Genomic DNA, 25,389 nt, shown 5'->3' with positions numbered 1-25,389 from the left:
GGAGGGCAAATATATTCTCTTGGAAGAATTACAAAAGTGATCTGTGTGTTTAAGTACCGTGAAAAATCAAATCGTTTTAGTCTCTTCACTGCTTGAGGAACTTTGGAGTGAAATCTTCTGATTCCAAACTTGTTTCAGCACTATCAGGAGTGACACAGTTCTCTAATGACCTGTTGTATCACAGGCCTGTGTCAGCTATCTAAACAAAAGCATAATTTGTAGGAGATAAAAGCTCCCTCTTCCTCTGGTCTGTAGAGGACTAAGCAGGGTAGCAGTGCTCATTTAGCAGAAACAATTAGAAAGCATAAAGCTGTATCTGATTGCAGGTTTTTTCCACAACAAAATGAAATCCAGAAAATACAGATGGAGCCTCGGCTGGGTTCCCAGGAAATTCTGTGACTGTTCCTGTATTGGGGCTGAATTGACAGCATAAAAACCCAAGGAGTTAGCCGGAGTTTCTTACATACCTATCTTCTCTTTGGATTCTCACTTGGCCAGCCTGTTTTGCCAGGAATTTCAAATAAAAAATGAAACCAGGTAGCTTACCTTGCCGTTTGCAGAACGAGGAAACAGAGCATTAGGACAGCCAATTTTCTCCTAAAATTGGAGGTGGAGTTCTTAGCGGAGACCAGGGAGAGAAGGCTGTATTGCCATCCAAAAGGTAATAAATGGCTAGAGGAACTGCTAGATAAAATGCCTATACCTCTAAAATATGCTAGAGAATTGAGAGACCTGCAGCATATTCCTTAGAGAGCATCCCACGATTTTTAATGTGTTTTTTGTAGTGTTAGTAAAATATTGCTTGGTTTTTAAAAGCCTCTCTTAAAATTTCAGTAATGTTTCAGATTATGCAGTATTCCTGTGCACCCAAGGTGGACATTAATCAGTGCTGCTGAACAAGCTGCTGAGACTTACTGCTTAATTAGAGCATATGCAAACCTATTTGTCATAGTTGGCAGAGGCATGTAGACCAAGTTTGAAACTGTAAAAATGCTTAGGTTCAGCTCTTCCGAGCTGCGCACAGCTGTTGTTCTTTCTCTTCCTTGCTGCATTTTGTCAAGACTTCAGCTTGTTCAAACCAAGACAGGAGTTCCAGTATCTGGATATAGGCTCATAACAAGAAATAGCCATGCAATGCTCTCCGCTAAGTGTCCCATTTCTACCTCGATGCGGTAGGCTGTGCTGTTCAGGAGGTCAGAGGATTTCTTGCCTGATTGTGCTAGCCTGTTTGCATACATCTGCGTCTCCAGTATTAGCAACTTTTGGGTATGGAGATACATGTGATGGAAGGGACTGATGCCTTGAGTTTTGTCTCCCAGTCTAATAGTGTATGGCAATATTCTGGGTGGTTCTGTAAAGTTTCAGGAATCAACCTGGAGATGACACTGGCCCGTACTGAAGGTGTGTACTCTAAAGCACCCATTATGCAAAACTGTGCGTGTGTAGTCCATTTTTTCGATACGCCCCTTGGCATGCAGGCATTTGAGCAGATGTTGTTACCAAGACTGTTAAAGCCAGGGGATTCAGTGAAGGAGAGAAGCGCTGGAGACGGTGTTTTTACCACAGGACTTTAGTAATAGGGAGCATTAGCTAAATTGAGTTGACTTAATAAAATCTTGATGCATTCCAGAAAGATTGTGAATTCATTAAGGCCACAGCTGGGCAATCTGTTCCCCTCTGGTCTGCCATGACTAGTTTATAGCCATTGAAGAGAGTTGTCATTTACCTTTTCTGTTTAATTACTGTAAAGCTATTCCCCTCCCCCATGATTGTTGTGGGGTTTTTTTCCCCTTCCCTGGCAGAGCTAGGCTCTGGGGAAATTAAACAGCAATTATTATGTTTGCTCACTCTGTAATACCATAACAGATACTTGAAGGTAAGTTGATGTGTTCGTGTGATTGGCTTCCATAGGAGCAGTGTCTGCTGCAGCAGGGCTGTCAAAACCTCTCAAATCCAGAAATGCATACACAGTGTTAATCCTTTGTTTACCTAAGGCAAGACTAAACACAAACATGGGGCACAGCTTGCATTGTGTATTTTACGGTTGAAAACTACTGATAAGAAGGGAGAAACCAGGGCATGCAGCACTTGCTGGCGCTCATGTTAGTTTGTTAAGGCTGTGGAAGAGTTAGTAAGGCCTGCCCTGGTGTTCCGTGATGTGGCTTGGAGAACGTGATTGAGCTGAAAAAAAATATGGGTGAGAGCAGTGGGTGAAAATGGTGGGAGAAGCAAGAGAAAGGTGCTACGTGCCAAGGCAGTAATCTCCTAATACGTGCAGATAGCCTGTGCGGTGCAAGCAGGAGTGCTGGGTTAGGGAGGATGGTGGGCTTTGGGGCACTTGAAGACTCTCGTCAGCTCAGTCTCCAGAGCTGAATTGCAGGGAAAGTCTCACTGCTGCATATTCCTGCGGGAGTGGGTCTGAACCTTTTTTTTCTCTTCAAAAATAATCCCTAGAACAGAGCTAAAAGGAGATGAAGCGTGCCTTTTTTTTTATGTACCTACAACATGGGGTGGAATGGCCTTGGCAGGAGAAGGCAAGAGATTTGAGGAGTTGGGAACTCCGGATGTATTTCAAAATTGATGAAAGCTGAACCATGGTTTTTAGTGAAGGACATATCCCCTCTGTCTTGTGAAACTTCAGTAACGGGAAAGTAGATGTTCTTGAGGAAAGGCACCATTAAAAGCCTGAACAATATTTCTCCGTTTGCTTTATGTGTTTTTGATAAACTGCTCGGGACAGTTAATCAGATGTTAACATAAAAAAAATGGAGTTGCGTTTGCAGAAAAGAGGTGGCGTTGTATCAAGTGGAGGTGAAGCTGTTACTATGAACAACTAAGCAGACTGGGAGAGAGATGAATCTTCTCTGCACACTGATGCAAAAAGCTATTCCTTGATGGAGTTGATCGGGGAGAGCACTAAGAGCATCTTCCTTGGATGTGGCACAGCACAGGAATTAGAGCCTCTCATTTGAGGGTAGTGTTGGAGTAGACGTGTGGGTCATTTTATTGGGACTTTTCCTTCTAACATACTGGATTTATTGTAAGTGGTACAAATGGACAACTGCGTCAGCAACGTCAGTATTTGGGGTCTGAGATGAGGTGGATTTCAGGGACAGGAGGAAGCCCCTGGACAGTTCTGGTGAAAGAAGTAGTGACTAGGACATGGAAACCCTTCCTGCTGGACGATTCACCACCAAATATCTGGAATGTTACCACTGCTTTCATTCATTAGCTGGGGACCTTTGCTGAAGAATAGTTTTGCCTGTGCTATGAGGGACTGCTTCATTGAATACTCATGTTTCTCATTTGTACATGCAGTATGGGTCATGTATGTGCAACCATATACAATTTTTGCTACTTCACCTGCAAAGTGGTGATAAGCTGGGCCGTGCATTGTTTAAGTTTACCATTTCTTTGTGAGGCTTTGCAGTGGTTGTTAATGCCTGTTTTATTGCTGGTCCCAGAGCTTGATTCAGCAGGAGCGTGTTACTGGGTGAAGGGAAGAGGGTGGCAGAAGCAGTTGGATTGTGCTTATTGCAAAAGGAGACAGTCTCCTCCTAACTTCAGATGGTCTATGCTCTTCAGGCCACTAAACTGGATTAGAGAGGGATAAACAAGGTCACTGTTTCAAGCAGCAGGTTCAGCCCTCCCTGAACTTGGCTTGCACACCTTGAGTTTCTCTTCCACCATCAGCCAGAGACCTCACCTCAGGTAGTAGTTGCCTCAATGGTCTCACCCCTTCCTTAATTAATTAATCTCTGAAGTTTGGAAATGAGGGGGATGTCACTCTTAAGTCAAACAAGTATAATGATGCAGTGAAGGACGGTTCAGTCTGCTTTATCTCATGTGATTTTTAGTGCGTATGTTGCTACCAATACCCAGTTCCTGGCACTAAAAACTTCAAAGGAGACATACAATATATTTGCAGGTTGTTAGGTTAGGACTATTCCCCTGGGTGTAGACTTGCTACCCAGAAAAACAGATTCAGAGCAGCTGCTCTCAGCCCTCCCCCACTGAACAAGCACCAGACTGCCTCAGTTCATCATGCTGTTCGCAATTATAGTGCAGAGATGTAGGATGTGTTGACTGCGAGACCTTGTGGTGAGGTGAGGTGAGATCGCCGGGAACAAAATGATCATTATAGGCCATTCATGTCAGCAGCATTTATGCTTTTCTGTTTGCTTGCAAGCAAAAACAGCAGCTAATTTGCAAGGCTGCCTTTTGTAAAAGGGCCTTTTGATCAATGCTTGCCTGTGTTAATGTTTCAGTAGGCTATTGATTTCTGCAACAGCTTTTGTTCCCTGAATTTATGTGCAACGGGTTTCGGCAGCACACTATGCATGTTTGATTAAAGTTCATTTGACTTCACTTGCAGTGAAGCTGGAAGCTGTTTTTACTCCCTGTTTGTAGAACCAAAGCTTTCCTGAATTATTCCTTTGTGCTGAAGCTTCTGCCACCCGTGCTGACACCAGTATGCCGTTTCTAATCCTACCTGACTCAGTCCACTCCAGCATTTAATCCCTTAGGTAGACAATATAATATTAGATAGCCAGGCAGCTAATAAGATCTGGCATGGAATTTTTTTCAGTGTACTCCATGTCTAACCTGTGTGTATGTATATAACTGTAACGTTCTCCGTGTATGCTTCTTCTCTGACTTTTATTTCGGCGTCTTTGTCGGAAAGTTGAGTCATTTACTGAGTCATGTAGCTGTGCAGTGTGACGAATTTGAAGTACAGAATATTCTCTAGTCCTTTAATATATGCAGATTTCATAGGTGGAGTAAACCTAGTTGTTGAATAAACTTCCATTTCGTATTTATCGGCATGCAGTTGTGCAGTTTTGGGAGGGTCTTGGGGAAAAAAAGCATTATGATCATGAAGTTAGTATTTTTTAGAAATATATACCATGTCTTTTTGAGAAGTTGGGTTTGTGATGTAGTGCATGTATAAGTTGTTGGACTTCCCTTGGGACCTGATGGGTTTGCAATGTGTAAATAGAGCTCAAATAGGTTTCCATTTCCTATTTTATGATGGGAGGAAAACAGATTGGTTTGCACTCTGCTGTTGCTGTATGTCAGAGGACACATTAATTCACTGACATAAAGACATGGGATTTACTGACTTGCTCCTTGGTGCTGACACCTCAGATTTGATATAAATGAATTTATAGGTAAAATGTGGCTGGCTTCATTTGCAAGAGACTGTCTACCTCTGAAAAGCATTGCATAAGCTTTTCTGCAGAGCTTTGTCTGCCTCCTGGCACAGGTCATATCCTCAGTTTGACAAACAGTTGTGGCAGATGGACTTTGAGCCCACTTAATGGACTCAAAGTGAAATGGTATTTCTAAAGCAAACACATGCAGTTGAACATGCAGAAGCAGAGCAGGGTGCTGGGTGTCAGAACTCTTGTGTTCTTCCCAGATCTAACGTAGCTTGAATGCTCGTCACCAGCCTGCACCCACTTTAGTTTTAGATTCTCTTCAGGAAAGAGTTATGTTATTTATTTGTTTTTTAGCAGGGCTTTTGTCCTTTCAGAGTCAACACCTGTAGGTAACGATTAATTTTGCCCACTTACTCCTTCCTCCTCCTCACCAGGTATCGCTGTGAATACAATTTGGTGTGAATATTGTTGGAGTCTGTGGTGGAGATCAGTAGCATCAATCCCAGTCTGTAGCAGTGCAGATTAAAAATGCATCTGTTCTGCCTACTGCCAGAAATCAAAGTTGTGGTTGTGTTCTTTTTCTGGTGTTTCTATTTTTAAATTAGGCATTGGTAAAATTCTTAATTGTCTTAAATGTCAGCAGTTAATGTCTAGAACAACATCCTCCCTTTTTGTCTTTCAAGTGTTTCAGTGGTACAGATGTGAGTTATGGCTATAATTGCTTGTTTGAGGCCCTTGGGAGAGTTTCCATTAAGGGTGTGTCTTTATTAGAGTTAACTCGAGTGATCTGCCCTGGGTATAGGCTGCAGGATTTCCCCACAGAGGGAGCGGGGCTGAGGTTATGTTATTTGATCACATAAAGTGCAGTTCAAAGAAACCCTTTTTGTGGGCAATTCAGGTATGTTTGTTCTGATGTTGATTTTTCAAGGGGCTGGTTAGAACTTCTCCATTTTTCTCTTGCAACTTGAAAGAAACAACACCTTTTACCTTAGAGGCAGACAAGTCGCCAGGAAATGGTGGGGTTTCAAAGTAAGAGAAAAGAGATTAAAACCACATGCTGTTCTGCAGTTTGGCGTTACATCCGCTAGTTTGAATGGCAGCTGCTCCAGTTTTTGAATGTAAGCCAGATTCATTATGCTGTGAAATTATCACTCATTTCTCTAGGTGTGCTCTTTTAACTGCTTAATTAATTTAGATGTGGGCATATATATTCAAATTAAAACACGATTTACTGTAGTAGGGTTGAGTTACGGTTATGGACTTCTTGTTTGAATACGTTATTATTCTAAATTTCAGCTTCTTCAGCAAGAATGTTTAAAAATACCTGTACGCAGAATGTAGGTTGACAAAATGGCAGTATCTGTTCAAATTGATCCTTATTCTTTCTCTAAACACCAGAGAATTCTTAGCAGTGATCAGTTACTTGTTCTCACAGCTCACTGAAAGGTGGTACCTCTCCGGATGCAGTTCCTCCTGAGCTGTGCAGAGATGTCAACAGGATGCTGACAGCAAAGCAAGGGCCCCCCCTTCCGAATTGCTGAGACCAACAGTGCCAGCAGCATCCAGGTGGAAGCTGGATACACTCTTTTCTTTCCTAGGGGAGGAGGAGAGGAGTGAGAAGGCATTTATTTACTTCTGTTCCTCCCCTGCAAAAGCAAACAAAATAAGGGGGATTTTTTTTTTTCTGTCTTATCTAAAGGATTCTTTTTGTCTGGCTGAAATAACATCATGAAGCTTCTTACAAAAATACATGTGCACGCATACAGAGAGCAAAAGGGAGGAAAAAAGCTGACAAGTCAGATTTGCATGCCCCTCTAACATACTCCTTCTGTATTTGCAGGGAGAACTAATCACCTTCTATTACTATTGGAAGAAAACCCCTGAAGCAGCAAGTTCTCGAGCCCACCGTAGGCATCGAAGACAGGCTGTGTTTCGGAGAATTAAAACTCGAACTGCTTCCACTCCAGTCAACACTCCCTCCAGGCCCCCCTCCAGTGAATTCTGTAAGTGGAAGCTAAAAGCAATGCATTTATCTTTGTTTAGATGCAGGGAGCAACACTAATGTAATGGTGCTGTACCTTCAAGTGAATGAAGCAAGGAAATGGAGTTCAGGCAGTTGCCCTCTCCTGTTCCTATACCATTATGCTGGAATGTGGTAGGCGTCTTTGATCACCAAGTGCTTTGTGCTGCTCTTAAACATAAGAGCATCCTGTAAGGATGGAAACGTTTCCCCGGTACTGAATTTCCCTACTCTTTCCTTGGTTTTGTGTTGTATTTTTTCTGGGCTTATTACAGTAATGGGGATTAGGAAATGCAAAAAGAAGCAAGTCCTTCATCCCTTCGGAAGGAAGTCCTTTTCATCCTTACTTGGTGACCTATACCTTCTGCTTGATCTCAGACTGCGTGCTACAGCCAGCACTGTCGTATCTTAACGCATCTTGGACGAACTTTGGCCTTGACTGAAGCAGAAGTGTCTAAACACAGAATAATTACCCAAACCAGCGAAAAGTACTGTACTGCAAAGGATTATGACTAGTAATGTCCATATGGATGTATAAACTTCTACCCTTATGTAAAAGGCTTACGCTACCCTGTGAGTTTTAAGTCTTTCTGTGGACTAAACCCAGCACGTTTCGCGTGCCTTCTAAAGAAAAGGTACTATGTGGAAGGCAGAAATTGGCAGGCTTGCTGATATGGGGGAGGTAGAGAATGTGGTGAGCAGGCAGGACAGACAGTTCTGGAGAGGGTATTAGCGAGGTAGCAAGGAAGGGCCATTAGCTTCTCCTTGCTGAAATTGATTGGATTTATTGCTGATTTCCGTGTGCGCAAGAAGTGAGGATCTGGACTCTGCAGCTCGATGCAAGATACTCAGCGCTTCAGAGCATATGTGCCTGGGAGGACCCATCCATATGGATCCAACTGCAGGATGAGAATAAAAATCTATTTAGTAAAAGAAAGCAAGTCCTAGCCTGGTGTCAATTTTGCAGTCAGGGTTTAAACACCTGCAAGAATTAATGTAGAAATTACGGTAGTGCTAGCAGCTACTGTTATTAAATGGGACCCTGTGTTAATTTGAAGGGTAATGAGTTGATGACAAACGCTAATGGCAAGTACTGTAGAATCCCTCCCTCTCTATAACCTGCATGTATTACAAAATGCCTGCTTGGAAACTTCAGAAAAACAGTATTCTTGCATCAAGGAGTTCTCTTCTAATTAAAGATGTGAACAAAAGAAGCCACAGGGCTTTCTGCTTGTGACAAATTATAGACCTGTTATGTTGCGAATTTATAGGGGTGGTGCTAGAAAAGTGCAGTGCTCTAAATATGAAAGGATTTACTCCTGAGTTGTTTTAGAAGATGGGGTAAGATACAGTTTCTTGATGTCTGCAGATTTTCAGTGGGTTAGATGGTGCTTTTTAGCTCACAGCCTTGTAATCGGCTAATTTGCTATATACTGTTTGCCACAAAGGAAAGCGACCCTTTCCATATTCTCCACTTCTTCAAAACATGACATTCTCAAAATATAAGTTTGCCACGGGTTAAAACTCTTAAGGAGGCTTGCAGTAAGGATTGGAAAGCTGGTAGTATCCTTGTAGTACCTCTCATCCAAAATAATCACAACATGTTTTTCAAACAGGTACATTATATGTAAGCAGCGTTTCTTCCATGCACAAAAGGCTTCGAGCTCTTGGGTTAAATATAGCCACTGTCTGGTAGAGCCTAGCGGCAGTCCCCATCTGGTTTAGAAGATGAAGTCTAGAAACAAAATAAAAGCCAGAAAAGCCACCACAATATCTGTCCATGGAATCTAGTAACAGTAGGATTTAGGTATAGAATCTTTGATTTTAAATTTGACCAGGTTGTAGAGATGAACCTCCATTGTCTTGAAAATTATGCTTTTGGAGCACAGCCTCTCTAAATAAACATGAACAGTATGTGGATGACACCTTAATTGGAAAAGTACCATGTTACTGAATCAAAAGTTCTGTGAATTGTATGACTTGGTGCGTTCCTGGAATCATCCTTTAATTTGTAGACCAATGAGGTCTGGCCTTGCTTAGTCTGCAAAATCAGAAATGATGGCCATCCAAGGCAAGGTGGTTGTAGGAAGTCACAAAACTTATGTGAGAACTGTTATTATTAATGGTTGTTTTAGTCAAGTAGGAGGAACTAGAAAATCCTGAATTTTTATTTTCCTTTTTCCTCTTCTTCCCTTGTTCTTTACTTATTCAGTGGACTTGAGCTCGGCCAGTGAAGATGACTTTGACAGCGAGGACAGTGAACAGGAACTGAAGGGCTACGCCTGTCGTCACTGCTTCACAACCAGTATGCACCCAATTCATTGCTGTATTTCTCTCCATTCTGCTACTGCCTATTTAATGCAGATTCATTCAAGCAAGAGCAGTTCATGTGCACGTACAGCTGTTCAAAAAAATGTGGGGTTGAATCAGCTAAAATATGCAGCATTCCTAGCAGAGTTAATGATGCTTTGCCACTGCAAATTAATATTGCCTTGACAAAGGAGAATCCTGAGAGGTAGACATTTATACAGGGAAAAGATCTACGTAATCCGTAATCTATATAATCAATTTGTGATATAGCAAATCAGTGCTGGACTGTGACTGCCACGCACAAAACTTGTTTTTGCTGCACTAAATCTCTTCTGCAGCAGCCCCATTCCTGTAGGTATTCCTGAAGGTTGTCTGATATTTGGGCATACGCTTGGCATGGAAGTATGAGCCCCAAAGTGGGGAAGGGAAGGAAATGAGAAGTTCATAGTTCACTTCACTTGAAGAAACCACAGCTTTGGAGAATAATAGCTGCCTGTTAGCTCCCAAGTAGAGCAGATAATACTTCTTTCTTTTTCAAAGCTGCGGTTGCTTAAGTAAACAAATAGTTTGTAAATTGAATATTGAAGATGTGCACGGGAACACAGACTAAGCCTGAAACAGGACAAAGTTTTCCAGAAATTTCTCTGACTTTGTTGCCCATAGAAAAGGAGCTATTTTTCTAGTTGTGTGCTTTTTTAATAATGCAGTCTGTTTGTGCTGAGTTATCTGGTATGTTGCGTATTTCTAAGCTGTTGCTTTTCCTGCCCCAAGCCTCCAAGGACTGGCACCACGGCGGTCGAGAAAACATTTTATTGTGCACTGATTGTCGCATTCACTTCAAAAAATACGGAGAGCTGCCACCCATTGAGAAGCCTGTAGACCCTCCACCCTTTATGTTTAAGCCTGTCAAAGAGGAAGATGATGGACTTAGTGGAAAGCATAGCATGAGGACAAGGCGGAGTCGAGGCTCGGTAGGCTTAACACTCTTGCATTGCAGCTTCTTCTGTAAAGAGGAGGTGTTGTCTGGAAAAAGGTAGTCAGACTTGTAAAATGACACTTTCTCCATCTTGCTTGTTTGCCGTGGTACGTGCCTGCTGCTGCATTCGTGTATGCAATTGAGAGATTTGCTGAGGTTGCAGCTTGCTTTGGAAAAATGAGCTTAAATGGCTCTTCTGTGGGTTCTAGTCAAACTTGTTATTTCCGTGTTTTTAATGACTGGCAGTGGCCTGTCGTCATAAGGGGGCATTTGATCAGTGTATTGTTACAGATTCTGTACTAGTATGTCTCCTTCTTCCAGCTGGATCCTGTCAGAGGGAAGCCCTTGGGCTTATTTTAAAGGAAGAGTTTTAAAAAATTAAATCCCATTCATGTGGTGTCCTCATATTACTGGAGTTAAAATCTCTTCCCTACAGAAAACTGTAGTTTGCTCCTATGGTTAGTGTGCTCTGTCGCAGAGTTTTTACTCGGGGTGAAATGCCAGGAGCCTTACTGTGCGCAAGGCACTTGTGAGAACTCTGACAGCAGCTCTAGTTAATTTGATGTTTGCTTTGGTTTTGGCTGATGGAAAGCAGCAGATATATTTCTTTTCCTTGCCCTCCCCCCTCCATCTTTCTGATCATGATGATATGACCATTGCTTGTAAATATCTTGTGAGGCTACACTGTTTGGGTAAGGTTGACTTCATTGTTTTTATGGTAGCCGGTCATCCAAAAAACTGCCAAACTGGGAGGGAAACAGCATTAATTATTGAAATATACTCTACTGTGATTCCTTATGGCATAGCAGGAGCACATTGAATCTGTGATTTTAGAAACGGGTCATGACTGCTTGAATGCCAACAGATAGACTTTCTTTTTTAATGGGACACGAGGGTCCCCTCCTACCTCATTTGTTGTGTGTGTATGCACGCTTACAAATGTGCGTGCGTGCATTTTATGAAGAAAATTTAGCGTGCAAACAGCGGCAGCTTTGGAACATCTTTCTAATGTTGTCATTTCTAGCAGACACTACTGAATAAAATAATCAGCACTTAATGTTTTTGAGTAGACAAATAAAGGATTTGCCTCCTTTTACCTCAAAGTCCAGATGAGCTTTCAAGAAAAACTGTAACAATGTTAAATACTCTTGGTTTTTCATTTTTCAAGCTCTTAGCAGGAGTGGTCCATCCATGCCCCTGATGTGAGGCAGAAAAAGGTGAAAAGGCTGGACAAATGCTGACTTTGATACACTTTTATTTCTGTTAAACAAATAGATGTCTACACTACGTAGTGGTCGTAAAAAGCAGCCAGCCAGCCCTGATGGTAGAGCCTCACCTATTAATGAAGACATCCGTTCCAGTGGCCGCAACTCTCCTAGCGCTGCCAGCACCTCCAGTAATGACAGCAAAGCAGATTCAGTGAAGAAGTCTACCAAGGTAAAATTTTCCCATTCTTCTTTTTTGTTAGGACTGGACACCTGAGGCCTTGAATCAGTCAGCTAAATGAGATGCAGATTCTAGGAGGGCAGGGAATCTCTCAGTGACCTAGAAATTCCTACTTGTGTGGATAAGCAAAAAATTTAATGGTGCATCTGACTGATGCTTTGTTCCTATACATAAGGACGTGTAGTGATAAAAACCATTGAAGTATCCCCACATAACCTTACTGCTCTCATGATAAATTAATCCTTCAATTTTGGATGCAAATACAAGCGTTAGGCTCATGGAAGTAATACAGATCAGAAATGCTATATTTGAGGCAAGTAGACAGTTTTGGGGATATTTTTTTTTAAGCGGTACTTAATCTTTGTTTACAAAGGAATATGAATATGTAGTAATTGAGACTACTTCTGTTACTGTTTTTCTGTATGTATATTTGCTTGATTTTTCAGAACGAGCTGACAGTTTAGTCTCTTTAAATGAATAAGTGCCTTTCCAAGAGAGTACTGAAGAAACAAAGCCAGATGAAGCGGGAAGGCTTGTCATTAAGCAGTGTAAATTGAAAAGTAGCAAGTTAAAAATAAGTATTTTAAAAAACAACCCACAAGTCAAAGCTGGAGTATGGAGCAAGTTTTCACATGATAAAACTAAGAACTTAGCAAAATTTGAAGTTAGGTTAGGTAATTATGTGATGTATAATGCTGTCCCAGGCCATGAAAGAAGGTAGTAATCTTGTAATAGCTACTCACTGTTAGCCCTATATTTGAGGGGATATAAAAATAGCCCTCAAAATATCAGGAGTAAAGCAAGACTTTCATGTTGTAGAAGGAGGCTTATACTGTGCCTGTCTACTGCAGAAATTCTTGCTCCATCCTCTGTTAACAACTGGTGTTGGTCTCTTAGAAGAGTATACTGGGCCAGTTGATCAGGTATGAGTTCCTGATAGACCTCATTCTGCACAGCTGAAGACAACTGCTTTGTTTAAAATATTCCTTCGCTTCCAAAGCTCGAGACCGCATCTGCATGATGAGGAATGCTTTACTTGATTTGTCTTTTTCCTACTAGCTTGTGTCAGAAATGTGTGCAGGGTTTGTGTGCAAACTGCCCCTTGGGTTTCTGTCTGCAGAAGTAAAATTGCAGTCTGTTTTGGGTTCTATCTTAAATTTGACCTCCAGAGGGAGTGGCTAGTGCATTATGTAGATGCAAGGCTTCTGGAGGTTGCTCATGGCAGATGGCAGAATAGAGCAGCAGCTTCTGAACAGATTCCCCTGCAACTTGTAATTGGACAGAGGGACAGATGTGTATTGAGTTGTTGTTAAATACTGACTTTCTCAACTTCTGATCAGTTTTCTTGCTCCATAGGAACCCTTCTCGCTTATTTGTATTAAATGTGGTAGCACCGGCGTATGGTCAATTCACTTTTGTATTTACGTCACTGGTAACTGTTGTGTTCTGCTTCATTTGTGGCAGAAGATAAAAGAAGAGGTGTCTTCTCCTCTCAAGAACTCCAAGAGGCAGCGGGAAAAGGCAGCTTCTGACACAGAAGAACCTGACAGGTCCAATGCCAAAAAATCCAAAACTCAAGTGAGTCCCACAGAAGAACATTTGTCTTAGGAGAATGGTTTGAGAGTGGCAGGGGGTGCAAACCCAGTAACAAACCAAAAACATGAAATCAATTTAAGCCACAGCAAATCGTAACTTAATCTGTGGCTGGAAAGCAACCAGTATTATAATGTGTTCCTTCTGTTGAAAAACAGTGGAATGATACGGGGTAAGTCCAGAAGTCTTTTTGTTGTCATTGTTTTAATATCAATATCAACCATATAAGAGTATACTTGGATTATTTTCCACCCCCCACCCATTTTTTTTTCTTAATTGAAATTTGTTATTTCCTCTTCTGTGGCAAGTTAGAAAACCACCACTGGAGTTCTCTTAACTTAATGGTATCAAAGCTCAGTTGAAATACTTTCAAGATGTCATTTCACCTCCGTGTACCTGACCAGGTTCACTTTGTGCACAGGATTTGGGAATTTTGGCACTGAGCTTTCCATATTACAGAATCACAGAACGGTTGAGGTTGGAAGGGACCTAGAGGTCATCTAGTCCATCCCCTCTGCTCAGTCAGGGCCACGTAGAGCCAACTGCCTGGCAGCATGTCCAGATGGCTTTTGAGTATCTCCAAAGATGGAGAGTCTACAGCTGCTCTGGGCAAGCTGTTCCATTGCTTGGTCACCCTCGTAGTGAAAAAGTGTTTCGTTACGTTCAGGCAGAATCTCCTGCATTTCAGTTTGTGCCCATTGTCACTGGACACTACTAAAAAGCGCCTAGCTCTGTTGTCTTTTGCACCTTCCCTTTGGATATTTACGTCGCCTGTGCTGTTTTAAGCCCCGCGAGGTTCAAAGGGTGGTGCCTGCACTTGTGTTTGCACAGCACGTGTAACAGGTTGTGTCCTGTGGCATGCTGGTAATGTTTTGTGCGGTTTCCTCACGCATGGTGGTTACTCTTCCCCTTCTCCCCGCAGGAGATCAGCAGGCCAAACTCTCCGTCAGAGGGTGAGGGCGAAGGTGAGAGCTCGGACAGCCGCAGTGTCAACGACGAAGGGAGCAGTGATCCCAAGGACATTGACCAGGATAACCGGAGCACGTCACCCAGCATCCCTAGCCCTCAAGACAATGAGAGTGACTCGGATTCATCTGCGCAACAGCAAGTGCTGCAGGCACAGCCCCAAGTGCTTCAGGCACAGAGCGGTTCTGGCCAGGCTCCTCCACCTACGCCTCCTATATCAGCCCAGTTACCGGCATCGCTGCCGGCGGTGTCGAGCGCTGCTTCGGCTCCGCCGCAGGTCTCGCCGTCAGCATCCCAGCCCCCCAGCCAGCCCCAGGCCCCCGCACCGCCACCCCCTCCTCATTCTCACATACAGCAGGCCCCTGCTTTGCACCCGCAGAGGCTCCCATCACCCCACCCACCTCTGCAGCCTCTGAGCGTGTCGCAGAGCCAGCCGACCCCTGCCTCTTCTCAGCCTCACTCGCAGCCTCCGCTCCACAGCCAGGCCCAGCCTGCCCCTCACAGCCTGCAGGCTCAGCCCCTCCTGCCTCATCCTGTACCTTCCCAGCCATTTTCCCTCCCCACTCAGTCATCTCAGTCTCAGGTTCCCCTTCAGACGCAAGCACCGTCTCATTCTCACTCCGCTCTCCAGGTTCAGGTGACGCAGCCTGTCCTGCCGACTGCAACCTCACTGCAGCAGGCTCAGCCTCCGCGGGAGCAGCCCTTGCCGCCTGCACCCATGGCCATGCCTCATATCAAACCTCCCCCTACTACCCCAATCCCTCAGCTCCCCACTGCTCCATCCCATAAGCACCCTCCTCATCTCTCTGGCCCTTCTCCGTTCTCAATGAACTCCAACTTGCCCCCACCGCCTGCTTTAAAACCTCTGAGCTCCCTCTCGACTCATCATCCTCCATCCGCACACCCTCCTCCTTTGCAGCTGATGCCTCAAAGCCAACCCCTGCAGTCTTCGCAAGCCCAACCTCCTGTACTGACACAGAGTCAGAGCCTTCCCCCGCCTGCTAATCACCCCCCATCTGGACTCCATCAGGTATCCTCGCAGCCCCCCTTTTCTCAGCATCCCTTTGTCCCCGGAGGCCCACCTTCCATCACGCCTCCTTCTTGCCCCTCCACTTCCACGCCACCCGCTGTGCCTGGCATCCCACTTCAGACTTCCATCTCCACATCAGCAGCTTCTAGTGGAAACGTGCCAGTGGTGACAGCCTGCACGCTACCACCTATTCAGATCAAAGAAGAAGTCCCAGATGAAGCTGAGGAACCAGAAAGCCCTCCCCCTCCACCCAGAAGTCCGTCACCAGAACCTACTGTGGTGGATACACCAAGTCATGCTAGTCAGTCAGCCAGGTACGGAGGTTGTTAGCAGGGCTTTCTCAGTGCGCTCTGTTTTTCTGCGTAGCGAGACACTCCCAAAAGCTGAGAAATGAGCTGCTGCGGGAGCTGAGTGCATTTTATGTGTGCGTCTTGTCAGCCTCTCTTTCTACCGTGATTTTGCTCTTCTGGGAAGGTGCTGTGTCAGCCAGCATGTTCAGAGAGGGCATTACAGTTTGTAATTGTGAGAGGGGTTTTATACTCCACTTGTCTGGGGAGTAATACGGTACAATCAATTTTCTCATGGCTTTCAGGGAAGCTGGTAGTGCTATTGTATAAGTATAGGGACTTTATGGGGTTGGGGTTTTTTTGATATGCAGCTCTTAAATCCCAGACTCTTGCATCTTTCCCAGGGCTAAGCTCTTTCTGTTTTGTTTCTTTCAGGTTCTATAAGCACCTGGACCGTGGCTACAATTCATGCTCGAGAGCAGACTTGTACTTTATGCCTCTGGCAGGATCGAAACTGGCCAAGAAGAGAGAAGAGGCCATTGAAAAGGCCAAAAGGGAAGCAGAGCAGAAAGCCAGAGAAGAGAGGGAAAGAGAAAAAGAAAAAGAGAAGGAGAGAGAGAGGGAGCGGGAGCGTGAAAGAGAAGCGGAAAGAGCTGCGGTATGTTTATTTGTAGCTAAGAGCTGTTTAAGGGAGTTGGCATGGTAGAATCTGACCTGGATGGTGACTACAGAATGCAAATCCCCAGAAGCGCTTTAATGCATGTGCAATCAGGTATTTGTGAATATGGGAGCCTTGTGTATTAAGTGAAAGCCAACCAGCTATGAGCACCTCCTGGCCTGCCTGTGACTTTCTTCTCTTTAAAGGAAATGGAGAATTTCTGCTCCTGGTCTTGTTTCTGATGTGCGGGAAGCCGGTGCAGCTGGGGATAACTAGGCCAAGTATTTATGGTCACTTGCAGTAGAAAAGCACAATGTGCAGATACAGTGAATGCCTTTGTGTACCTTGTACTACTGTGCAGGCATAAGAGTGCTGTCTGCTAGAAAAAGGGGATCTAAAGACTTTTTAAATTTGAAGTAAACTTAATTAAAGGCACGTAACTTTTTTTTTTTTAATGGGGAGACCCAAACTACAGTCTTGGTATAAAGAGCCAGTACAAGTAATCCGTTTTTCTGTGGCCTGTCAGAAAGGAATGATTACTTCTGGGCCCACAGAATTGGTAGGTTGGTAAATTATTGATGCTGAAAAAGAAGGTGCTAAAATCTTCCCATTCCTTGGTGCATTTCAGATATCCGAATCAGAGCTATGTGTTTCTGTAGGTTTATAAAAGTCAGGATATAGCATCTGTCCTTTAAGGGACACATCGTGTATGGGGACTTTGCTTTATTCTGGGGACAGGGATCCTTGGGCAGTTGTGCAGGTAAACCGTGCTTATTGCCCTCCCCAGAAGTGCTGTGCTGCCCTTGTATGGGAGGGGAGAGCCAGATGCAAAGTCCTGACATGAAAGGAGTGGAATTTGTTGTGTTGCACGTTGTGGAGATGAGTTTTCTTGGGTTTAGTAAGTTTTGGGATACAAGTGAGTGTGGAGAGGAGAGGAAGAACACACTGCAAACAAGACTGGCAGTCTGTAGTGACATGTACCAGCCAGCTGTTGCCCATAGCTGTGACATGTACCAACTAGTTGCTGCTCCAGTAGCTGTAAAGCAGTTTGTAGTGGCAGCCTCAAAGCTACACTAAGTAGCTATTTTCTGGCGTACGGGGTAGGCAGAATCCAGTTCTTGCACAAACCGCGCTGGAGCACACAACTGCGGGAGTCGTGAGGCTCAGCAGGCTGAACTTACCTCCTCTTAGAGCTCGAAGCACAAGAAAGGGAGTGTGTACCTGCTGTGTTTTTAAGCCAAATGTCTCGAATGAAAATTCTCTTCCCCCATTCTGTGCAGCAGAAGGTATCCAGCTCCTCCCATGAAGGCCGTCTTGGAGAGTCTCAGCTCAGCGGGCCAGCACACATGAGACCTTCGTTTGAACCTCCGCCAACGACCATTGCTGCTGTACCACCTTACATTGGTCCAGATACACCTGCTTTACGAACACTGAGTGAATATGCCCGTCCTCATGTCATGTCACCAACAAACCGTAATCATCCCTTCTTTGTCCCTCTGAACCCCACCGATCCACTTCTGGCCTACCATATGCCTGGCCTCTACAATGTGGATCCCACCATTCGGGAACGAGAGCTGCGAGAGCGGGAAATCCGGGAGCGAGAAATCCGGGAAAGGGAGTTGAGAGAGAGGATGAAACCTGGCTTTGAGGTGAAGCCCCCAGAGCTAGATGCACTGCACCCAGCTACTAACCCCATGGAGCATTTTGCCAGGCATGGTGCACTGACTATTCCCCCAACAGCAGGACCTCACCCGTTTGCTTCCTTCCATCCGGGTTTGAACCCCCTTGAAAGAGAGAGACTTGCACTGGCAGGCCCACAGTTACGGCCTGAAATGAGCTACCCCGACAGACTGGCAGCAGAGAGAATACACGCTGAGCGGATGGCATCACTGACAAATGACCCGTTGGCACGGCTCCAGATGTTCAATGTTACGCCTCACCATCACCAACATTCACACATACACTCGCATTTACACCTACATCAGCAGGATCCCTTACATCAAGGTGAGCCTAGGGAAATGGGCTAGGCAGTTTCCTAGGGAACCTCTCTCCTGGGCTGTTAGCAGAAGTCTACCCAAAACAGGCAGACTGTGACTCTGGAATTCAAGTAGCAAAATCCCTGCTTTCTTGTATGTGATGTGACTTCTGTACTGTATAAGGTTGTGATAACTGAAATGCAAACAGTAATTTTTGGGGGAAGGGTGGACCATTAACAGTGGTAGAGTAAAGGATGGTGACAGTACAGCGATCTTCACGGAGACTGCACGCTGTCACTGTAAAAGGTTTGCTGTTTTGTTTTTAAAAGTACTGGAGTTCTAGAGTACCACCTTACAGTGGTGTCTGGTGTACAGGTGGAGACTCCGTTGGGTGAAGGGAATTCACTAGGAGAGATGTCATGGAACTGGTAATGCTGCTAATGCTAAAGGCTGTTACGTTACAAGTGACAGCCAGAAAGGAGCTGAAACTGGTGTTACCTAACAGGAGCTGGGAAAAAAAAAAATTAGGAGAGAAAGACTTCATCTCTTTAGCCATTTTACATGCCAACCATCTGGCTTTAGTTGAGCTGAAAGTCTCTGTCACGATTCTCATAAGAGAACTCATTATGTTGGTAAAGTGACACCAGAAAGGTTGTCTACAGGCGTCCCTCTCCACACAAGGATGGTGAATATGTATCTTTTGCGAACAAAGGTTTTTGCCAGCTTTTGGCCTATCGAGTAGTATTGGTAAAGTCAGAAGGATGCTTTATTGCGTCAATTGTATGTGTGTAAAGGGGAACTAGGAGTGAGTTTGGGGGAAAATTTTTCTAAATGTTGACCATCATTGTTTTTCCCTGTTGCTTCGTGGATTTTGTTTTCTTGTAGAAAATAAAAGCCCTGGGTTGTTCCTTTAACAATTAAGACTGGTAAGCTGATGTCATTTCAAGGTAGAAAAGTGGGTTTCAAATTGGATGGAGCTAAGCTTCTGGTAATTACATGCCGGTTAGGCCAAATGCTGGTCCAGCTCAAGTCTATCAGGGCTTTTGATTTCCCAACAGCGAGCGATGCTTCCCGAAGCAGTTGATTGCTTTCTTTCTTTCCTCCTTTTAAAGGTTCAGCAGGACCTGTTCACCCGCTGGTGGATCCTTTAGCAGCTGGACCCCATTTGGCACGTTTTCCCTATCCACCTGGGACCATCCCCAATCCATTGCTAGGGCAGCCACCTCACGAGCATGAAATGCTCCGACATCCAGTCTTTGGTGAGAGCATTTTATGGTCCTTTACGAAGGTTGGCTCTTTATCTGAACTGTCATCTTTTCTTCTGGGTCTTAGCATTTCTTGGGAGGGGAGCTGGTGGAGTTGAGCTGTAACTTAGGTTACAGCCAAAGGTGGGTGGGTGGTTTGTTTAAAAAAAAAAAAAAAAAAACAAAACAAAACAAAAAAAAAAAAAACCACAAACTAAAAAACCAAACCCAAACAAAACCCAAAAAACTTCACAGGACAACTCTCTGCAGACCTCATAGTAAACAAGTATCTAAAAATAGGCAACTCTCTCTTAGGTACTCCTTATCCACGAGATCTGCCTGGTGCCATTCCACCTCCTATGTCAGCAGCCCACCAGCTGCAGGCCATGCATGCCCAGTCAGCAGAGCTGCAAAGACTGGCAATGGAGCAGCAGTGGTTGCATGGGCATCCTCACATGCATGGTGGTCATCTACCAAGTCAGGAAGATTATTACAGGTGAGAGGTGCAATGAAGGCTTTTGGAGATGCGGGGGTGCTACAGCTTCCTCCATCTTCCTCCACATTCCATCTTTTTTTCTTCTGAATTACTGCCTTTCTTACTGTGTCCTGAGTTACTGTCCTAATGCAGTGATGGAAGATGGTGAAGCTGTACTAAGATTTAATTGGGGCAGAGGTGATAGGGTGGAGTGGAAGCTAGGTCCAAATTACTGGCACAGGATGCAGACTACTTGACTCTTCCATTGCAGAATTGCTTCTGATTGGGGTTTCTAGTGTCATACTTACTACGATTGGTGCTTCCGCATCACACTCTCTTTCTCGAGAACAGCGGAGGAGGGTGGGTAAAGCTTTATGAATGAGAAGAGGGGAGGGATTCAATAGATCTTAAGAAATTATTAACAGCACTAGAAAGTTGAAAGGTGTGAATAATACGGATCTTGCATTACCAGCTGAGAATGCCTAGACGAATCGAGTGAGTTCTTTCTCCCCGGAATGCTCTATGGTGTTGATAGTGGAGTGGTTCTCTTCTTGGCCTGCCTGATACAACACCACCTTAGTTCCTGTTTGTCAGTGACCACTGACAATATGTCAGCTAAGAAGAAAAAGGCACCAGCACCTAGCAAGGGTCATTCTGCATCAGTAGCAAGGATCCGTAGGAAGCAGCATATTAAACACCTGCCTTGCACTGCGTTACTCTGATGTTTCAGTCCTTGCTTCAGCTATCCAAAATTGCCTGCTGGCCTTGTGCCATGGGGGCAGCCAGTCTGGCTGAAGCTGACTGTCATATCTGCAACCGCAGATAAAGCTGAAGCTTGATGAGCTGGCACTAGTGATCTTGCTCACATGGAAGGAGTTTGGTAGCAAAAGGTCATCGCTTCCCCCCACAACAGACAGTCTTATTACTGCTGTTACAATGGCTCTCATTTTTGTGCTGAAAGCTCGCAAGTCCTGTTGCAACCTCTGTTCCCTTCAGGGCACCCGGGTGAGGTTAGCAGGAAGGCAGGCTCTCTCTGAAGTGTCATGACACCTCCTTCGTTTTGTTAAAATGAGTTTTCTTTCTCTTTCAGTCGACTGAAGAAAGAAGGCGACAAACAGTTGTAATAAATTATTTATTTGTAATGCTGGCTATGGAAACCCCAGTCCTTGGGAAGGAGTGGAACATTTTTACGTACAAAAAGAGCTACAAAAGGAAAAGAATATCTTATAAAGATTTCTTTATATATTTAAAACAGAAGCAACCACCCAACAAGTAGAGACTTAACAGCATAGTGTTCATTTGTAGAGAAGATTTCTCAAGACTGGTGTGGGTCTCCCTGCATGACAACGTATTCAGAAGCCTATTGAAAATACAGGACTGTGTGGAATATTCAGAGAACTTCCTGCAATCTTGGGTTTTTTTTTTCTTACTAGTTTTGTTTCGAGTAGGTGCTAGAATCAGGTTCACAACACAAGTCACTGTGCGTGAAGAGACACTCAATGCATCTATAGCTATTTTAAAAAAAAAAAACAAGGATTGCAAGTAGGTGACATAACAAGCTCTGAATCCAAGTGCTATAATAATAAAAATCTACTTTTATTTTAATACATTGTAGGAAATCTTCATAATTTTAAAGAGAGCTCAGTTCTGCAGCATGGCTTTTTAAGTCTGTAAATAACTTTTTTTGGGTAGAGGGGAGAAACAAAACAAAACAAAACTCCAGAAACGTTTATCTTGATTTTCAGTAACATCACAAATTGTGAATTCCTACCTGGTATTGACAGAATACAGAGTTGATTTTTTAATAAAATATATATATATAATTATCCCTTTAATTAAAGGGAATGATGGGTATCAATAATTTCAAATGGGTAAAAGCTTGAAATTTGGTTTGATATCAACAATAAGCATTAAAGGGAGTTGCAGGGATAATGTTGCAAATGACTGTTTCTGTTCTTGGTTTTTTGGTTGGTTTGGTTGTTTGGGGGTTTTTTGTTCGTGTTACATCTCTCTGTTCTGCAGATGATTTCTGTTGAGTTGGGTTTCTCAGCAGTACAGATGTCCCTTGGAACTAGCTTACCCTTTTGATGCCTACTTCAAGGGTTAATTTTCAGCGTGGCCATAATACACTTCTTTCCTACTACCTTTTGAAACATAGTCTTAACTACATTGGTTTTAGACTTTAGGCAAAAGTTCAAAGAAATAAGCTGTTCTAAAATCTCTTTTTAAAAATGTTCCATGGCTCAAACTAGTACAGCCAGAATTTTGTATGCATGTGCATATTTTTGGAGGATGTGCTCTTTCTGGCCTCTGAAGTTTGATACGTTCTTAGGACTGAACTAGGCAACTCAGTGTTCTTAAAGTTGTTTTGCAAAGACCAGTCTATTTCTCTTTGACTGTTTTAGTTTTGTTTTTGTAAGCAAAAACTTTTTAACTGCCACCAGTGTTCTGTATCTCAGGAACTTACTACTTTGGGATTAACCATATATACGGACAGTAACATTTACTGACTCCCAACACAACAGATTCATGCAGAATAACTCCTGTTGGCTAGTTCCCATGTGGATGGTAAAAGGAGAGGTATACACAGAAGGCCAGAGAGCATTCTTTTGGAGACAGCTCTGCTTACCCTCTAGGCAGAATTTTTTTTTTTTTTTTCCCCAGTATTTTGTCATGGGTTTTCTTTGCCAGAGCAGAGGGTGATGCAACCAATGGACATCTGAATCTGCTGGCCATTTTTTCTGCTGGTGCATAACTTCCCCCATTCTCTCTCTTAACTCACGAATGCTCTCTCTCTGCTGTTGTAGACTGTTCAGTGTGATGGTTGTGTCATAGGACTGTACTGAGCCATGTTTGATAAACTTGTAGTTAATCATACATTCTGATGGGAGGCATGGCATGCACAGTGCTTTATCCACCTCACGAATGTCAAACCAGTGTCAGCGTTAGTGCCCAAAGATTACTGTTGGACAGTTAGTAACATCAATTTACCAATTAAAAATATGCATCGGGGTATTCTACCTTCACTTAAGGCAAGAGTGTAAAGGACGAAGAGGAGGACTATTTCAGCTGATGTTGATCTTCCTTTTTTTCTGTCCTCCATTCCAGATTTCTCAGTGCTAAAGAACTGCAATAGCGTTTAATCAGTTCCATCTGCTATATTTGAACTCCCTGTGAAGGTATTAGGAGGAACAGCTAGTGTTTCTGAGATCTGGAAGCCATGAGGTCAATCTAGAATCAAGGATGGTAAAGTCTTCTTCAGTCAATGCCTTCAGTCGCTGTCTGCAGTGATCAGGTGAAATGGTTTTCTAGTAACGTTTTTTAACAGTTGCTAACAGTGGAGTAGCTAGTGAGATCGGTCTGCTCAGCAGAGAGAGTGCCTCAGTTTACTTTAAAAGTCTAATTAGGCACATTTCAGTTAAACCTCCCCTCCTTGTTTTTACCATGTGGAGTCTGGGGGAGTTCAGCCACTTCAGCCATTTCTTCTGATCCTTTTCTTTTGCTGTTATTTTCAGCTATAGTTCTTGTTTTTTTAAAAAAAAAAAAAAAAGCTAATTGCCTCCCATGGTCCTCTCTCTCTATTTTTTTTCAGCTGAAGTTTGCAGTCTGTTCAAAAGCTTTTCATCGATCTCTGGTTTTTTTCCCCTTTTCTCCCCACGCCCCAGAAAAGCATTCTGATAATTTGTGGGAGGTTTTTTTGTTCCCATCATTCAGCAAATAAGCACTGAAATTCTTCCATTTTTGACCAATGATTAACTACAACTTTACATGCAGTGGTTTTTGAAGCCATCTTGGTGTTCGATGCCCTGTTAAAACAACCCAGACCTTTTGATTTCCTTTAAGAAATCTCTCTTATTTTTCCTCTGTTTTGAAAGTTTATTTTTTAATTTTGCTTTAGTGTTTTTGAAACGTCTCTCTTGTTCTATGTCGTCATGGTTGAGCTTGTTTCACTGCACCGTTAAAGCAGAGTGTACATTCTGACTGCTACATTTATATATATCTTGAAGCTTAATGTATATATGAGTAGTTTGCCATGGGATAACACAGTGTAAACAGAGTAGAAACCCAGAAATCGTGACTTCTGTGTTCTCTCCATTTGAGTATTTTGTAATTTTTTTGAAATATTTGTGGACATAAATAAAACCAAGCTACACTACAGCAGCCAGGTGTTGCCTGCAAGCGAAATGTGTCTGTTGATTGTTGTTAGTGGGAAAAGAATTATTTTCATCTGGGATAATACGGGGTGCCGGCATGGCCATCTTATCTGCTTCAAAGCTGTCTTGTCTGTCTTGGCTTTATTTTTTTTTTCCTTCTTTGAGGTAATTTTATTTTTAATATACAGTACACAAAACACCAACGTCACGTCCAGTTCCAGAGTATATTCTGTCTCCCTCAGGCACATGTATGCTCGAGGGCCATACTGTGTAACTTCGGCATACTTTTCCGTAAGTTAAGCAGTCAAATTGATAAGAGTGAATGTGTAAGGATGTTTTGGCTGTCGTGACTTCAGGGGCTTTCTGTATACAGTGGTAATGTATTGCAGCCACTGATCTGCCTGAGCCCAAACAAGTAGTTAAAATGAAGTGTGTGCCTAAGTTCTCATTGTGTCAGCCAAAGAAGAGTAGAAAGACGAGAACTTGTAAACCGGAGAGGATAATTCCCCCAGTTTCAACAGAGTAGGAAAGACTGCATGCTGTTGTCTTTTTTTAAATTTGCCTGTGCAACAAAGCTGTTCAGAAGACATGCAGGGGAGAATGAGGCCTAATGACTGATGAAGTGTAAGCTTGAAATTAGATGTAGTACACTATATATACCCCAGTAGCTGAGTTTTCCATGCATCTTATTTTCTAAGAGATGTTACTTTGTGCCAGCAGAGTCATCTCAGCACACAACCGATACAGAGCTGGCAAGAGATGTATTCCAAAGGGATGATAATTGCAGAGAGGAAGATGCACAATAACTCAGTGTTTATTCATTGCCTGCTGAAAAGCTAAAATTTGCTTTCAAATTGCGTCAGGTTACATGTTTGTGTACATTTGTAGTGGCTCCCTGTCTTCCATGTATGAGGTATTATAATGTATTTGTGTGAGTTGGCTATTTGAGTGTTCCATATCTGCAGTTCATGATAATCGGCATCTCGAAAACTTGGGGAAATATTGCAGTGCCACAGAGAGAGGTGGTGAGTATCTTTACAGAATAAATGTTTGGTCAAAAGGGAGACTGGAAGGCTGCGTTCTTGGTCTAGT

The 25,389-nt window shown here is 43.4% G+C and overlaps 1 protein-coding gene across 9 annotated transcripts in view; it reads left to right on the top strand.

Moving 5' to 3' along the window:
* RERE (arginine-glutamic acid dipeptide repeats) overlaps positions 1–24,304 on the top strand; it is a 257,146-nt gene extending 232,842 nt beyond the window's left edge. For 7 of the 9 annotated variants that reach the window (XM_049803204.1, XM_049803223.1, XM_049803195.1 and 4 more), the window contains 11 exons: positions 7,003–7,165; positions 9,395–9,487; positions 10,264–10,463; positions 11,744–11,905; positions 13,379–13,492; positions 14,430–15,817; positions 16,226–16,448; positions 17,729–18,452; positions 19,537–19,683; positions 19,984–20,164; positions 21,234–24,304. In XM_049803204.1, coding sequence (XP_049659161.1) covers positions 7,003–7,165; positions 9,395–9,487; positions 10,264–10,463; positions 11,744–11,905; positions 13,379–13,492; positions 14,430–15,817; positions 16,226–16,448; positions 17,729–18,452; positions 19,537–19,683; positions 19,984–20,164; positions 21,234–21,267 — 3,429 coding nt within the window. In that variant the 3' untranslated portion in view covers positions 21,268–24,304. The remainder of the gene's footprint in view (positions 1–7,002; positions 7,166–9,394; positions 9,488–10,263; positions 10,464–11,743; positions 11,906–13,378; positions 13,493–14,429; positions 15,818–16,225; positions 16,449–17,728; positions 18,453–19,536; positions 19,684–19,983; positions 20,165–21,233) is intronic. The other 2 variants (XM_049803242.1, XM_049803234.1) reach the window with 2 other exon arrangements.
* Positions 24,305–25,389: the final 1,085 nt, after the last annotated feature.

The sequence above is a fragment of the Accipiter gentilis genome, chromosome 1 (genome assembly GCF_929443795.1).
Source record: "Accipiter gentilis chromosome 1, bAccGen1.1, whole genome shotgun sequence".
Taxonomy (NCBI): domain Eukaryota; kingdom Metazoa; phylum Chordata; class Aves; order Accipitriformes; family Accipitridae; genus Astur; species Astur gentilis.
Note: the sequence above shows the minus strand (reverse complement) of the source record. Positions and strands in the feature narration are given on the sequence as shown.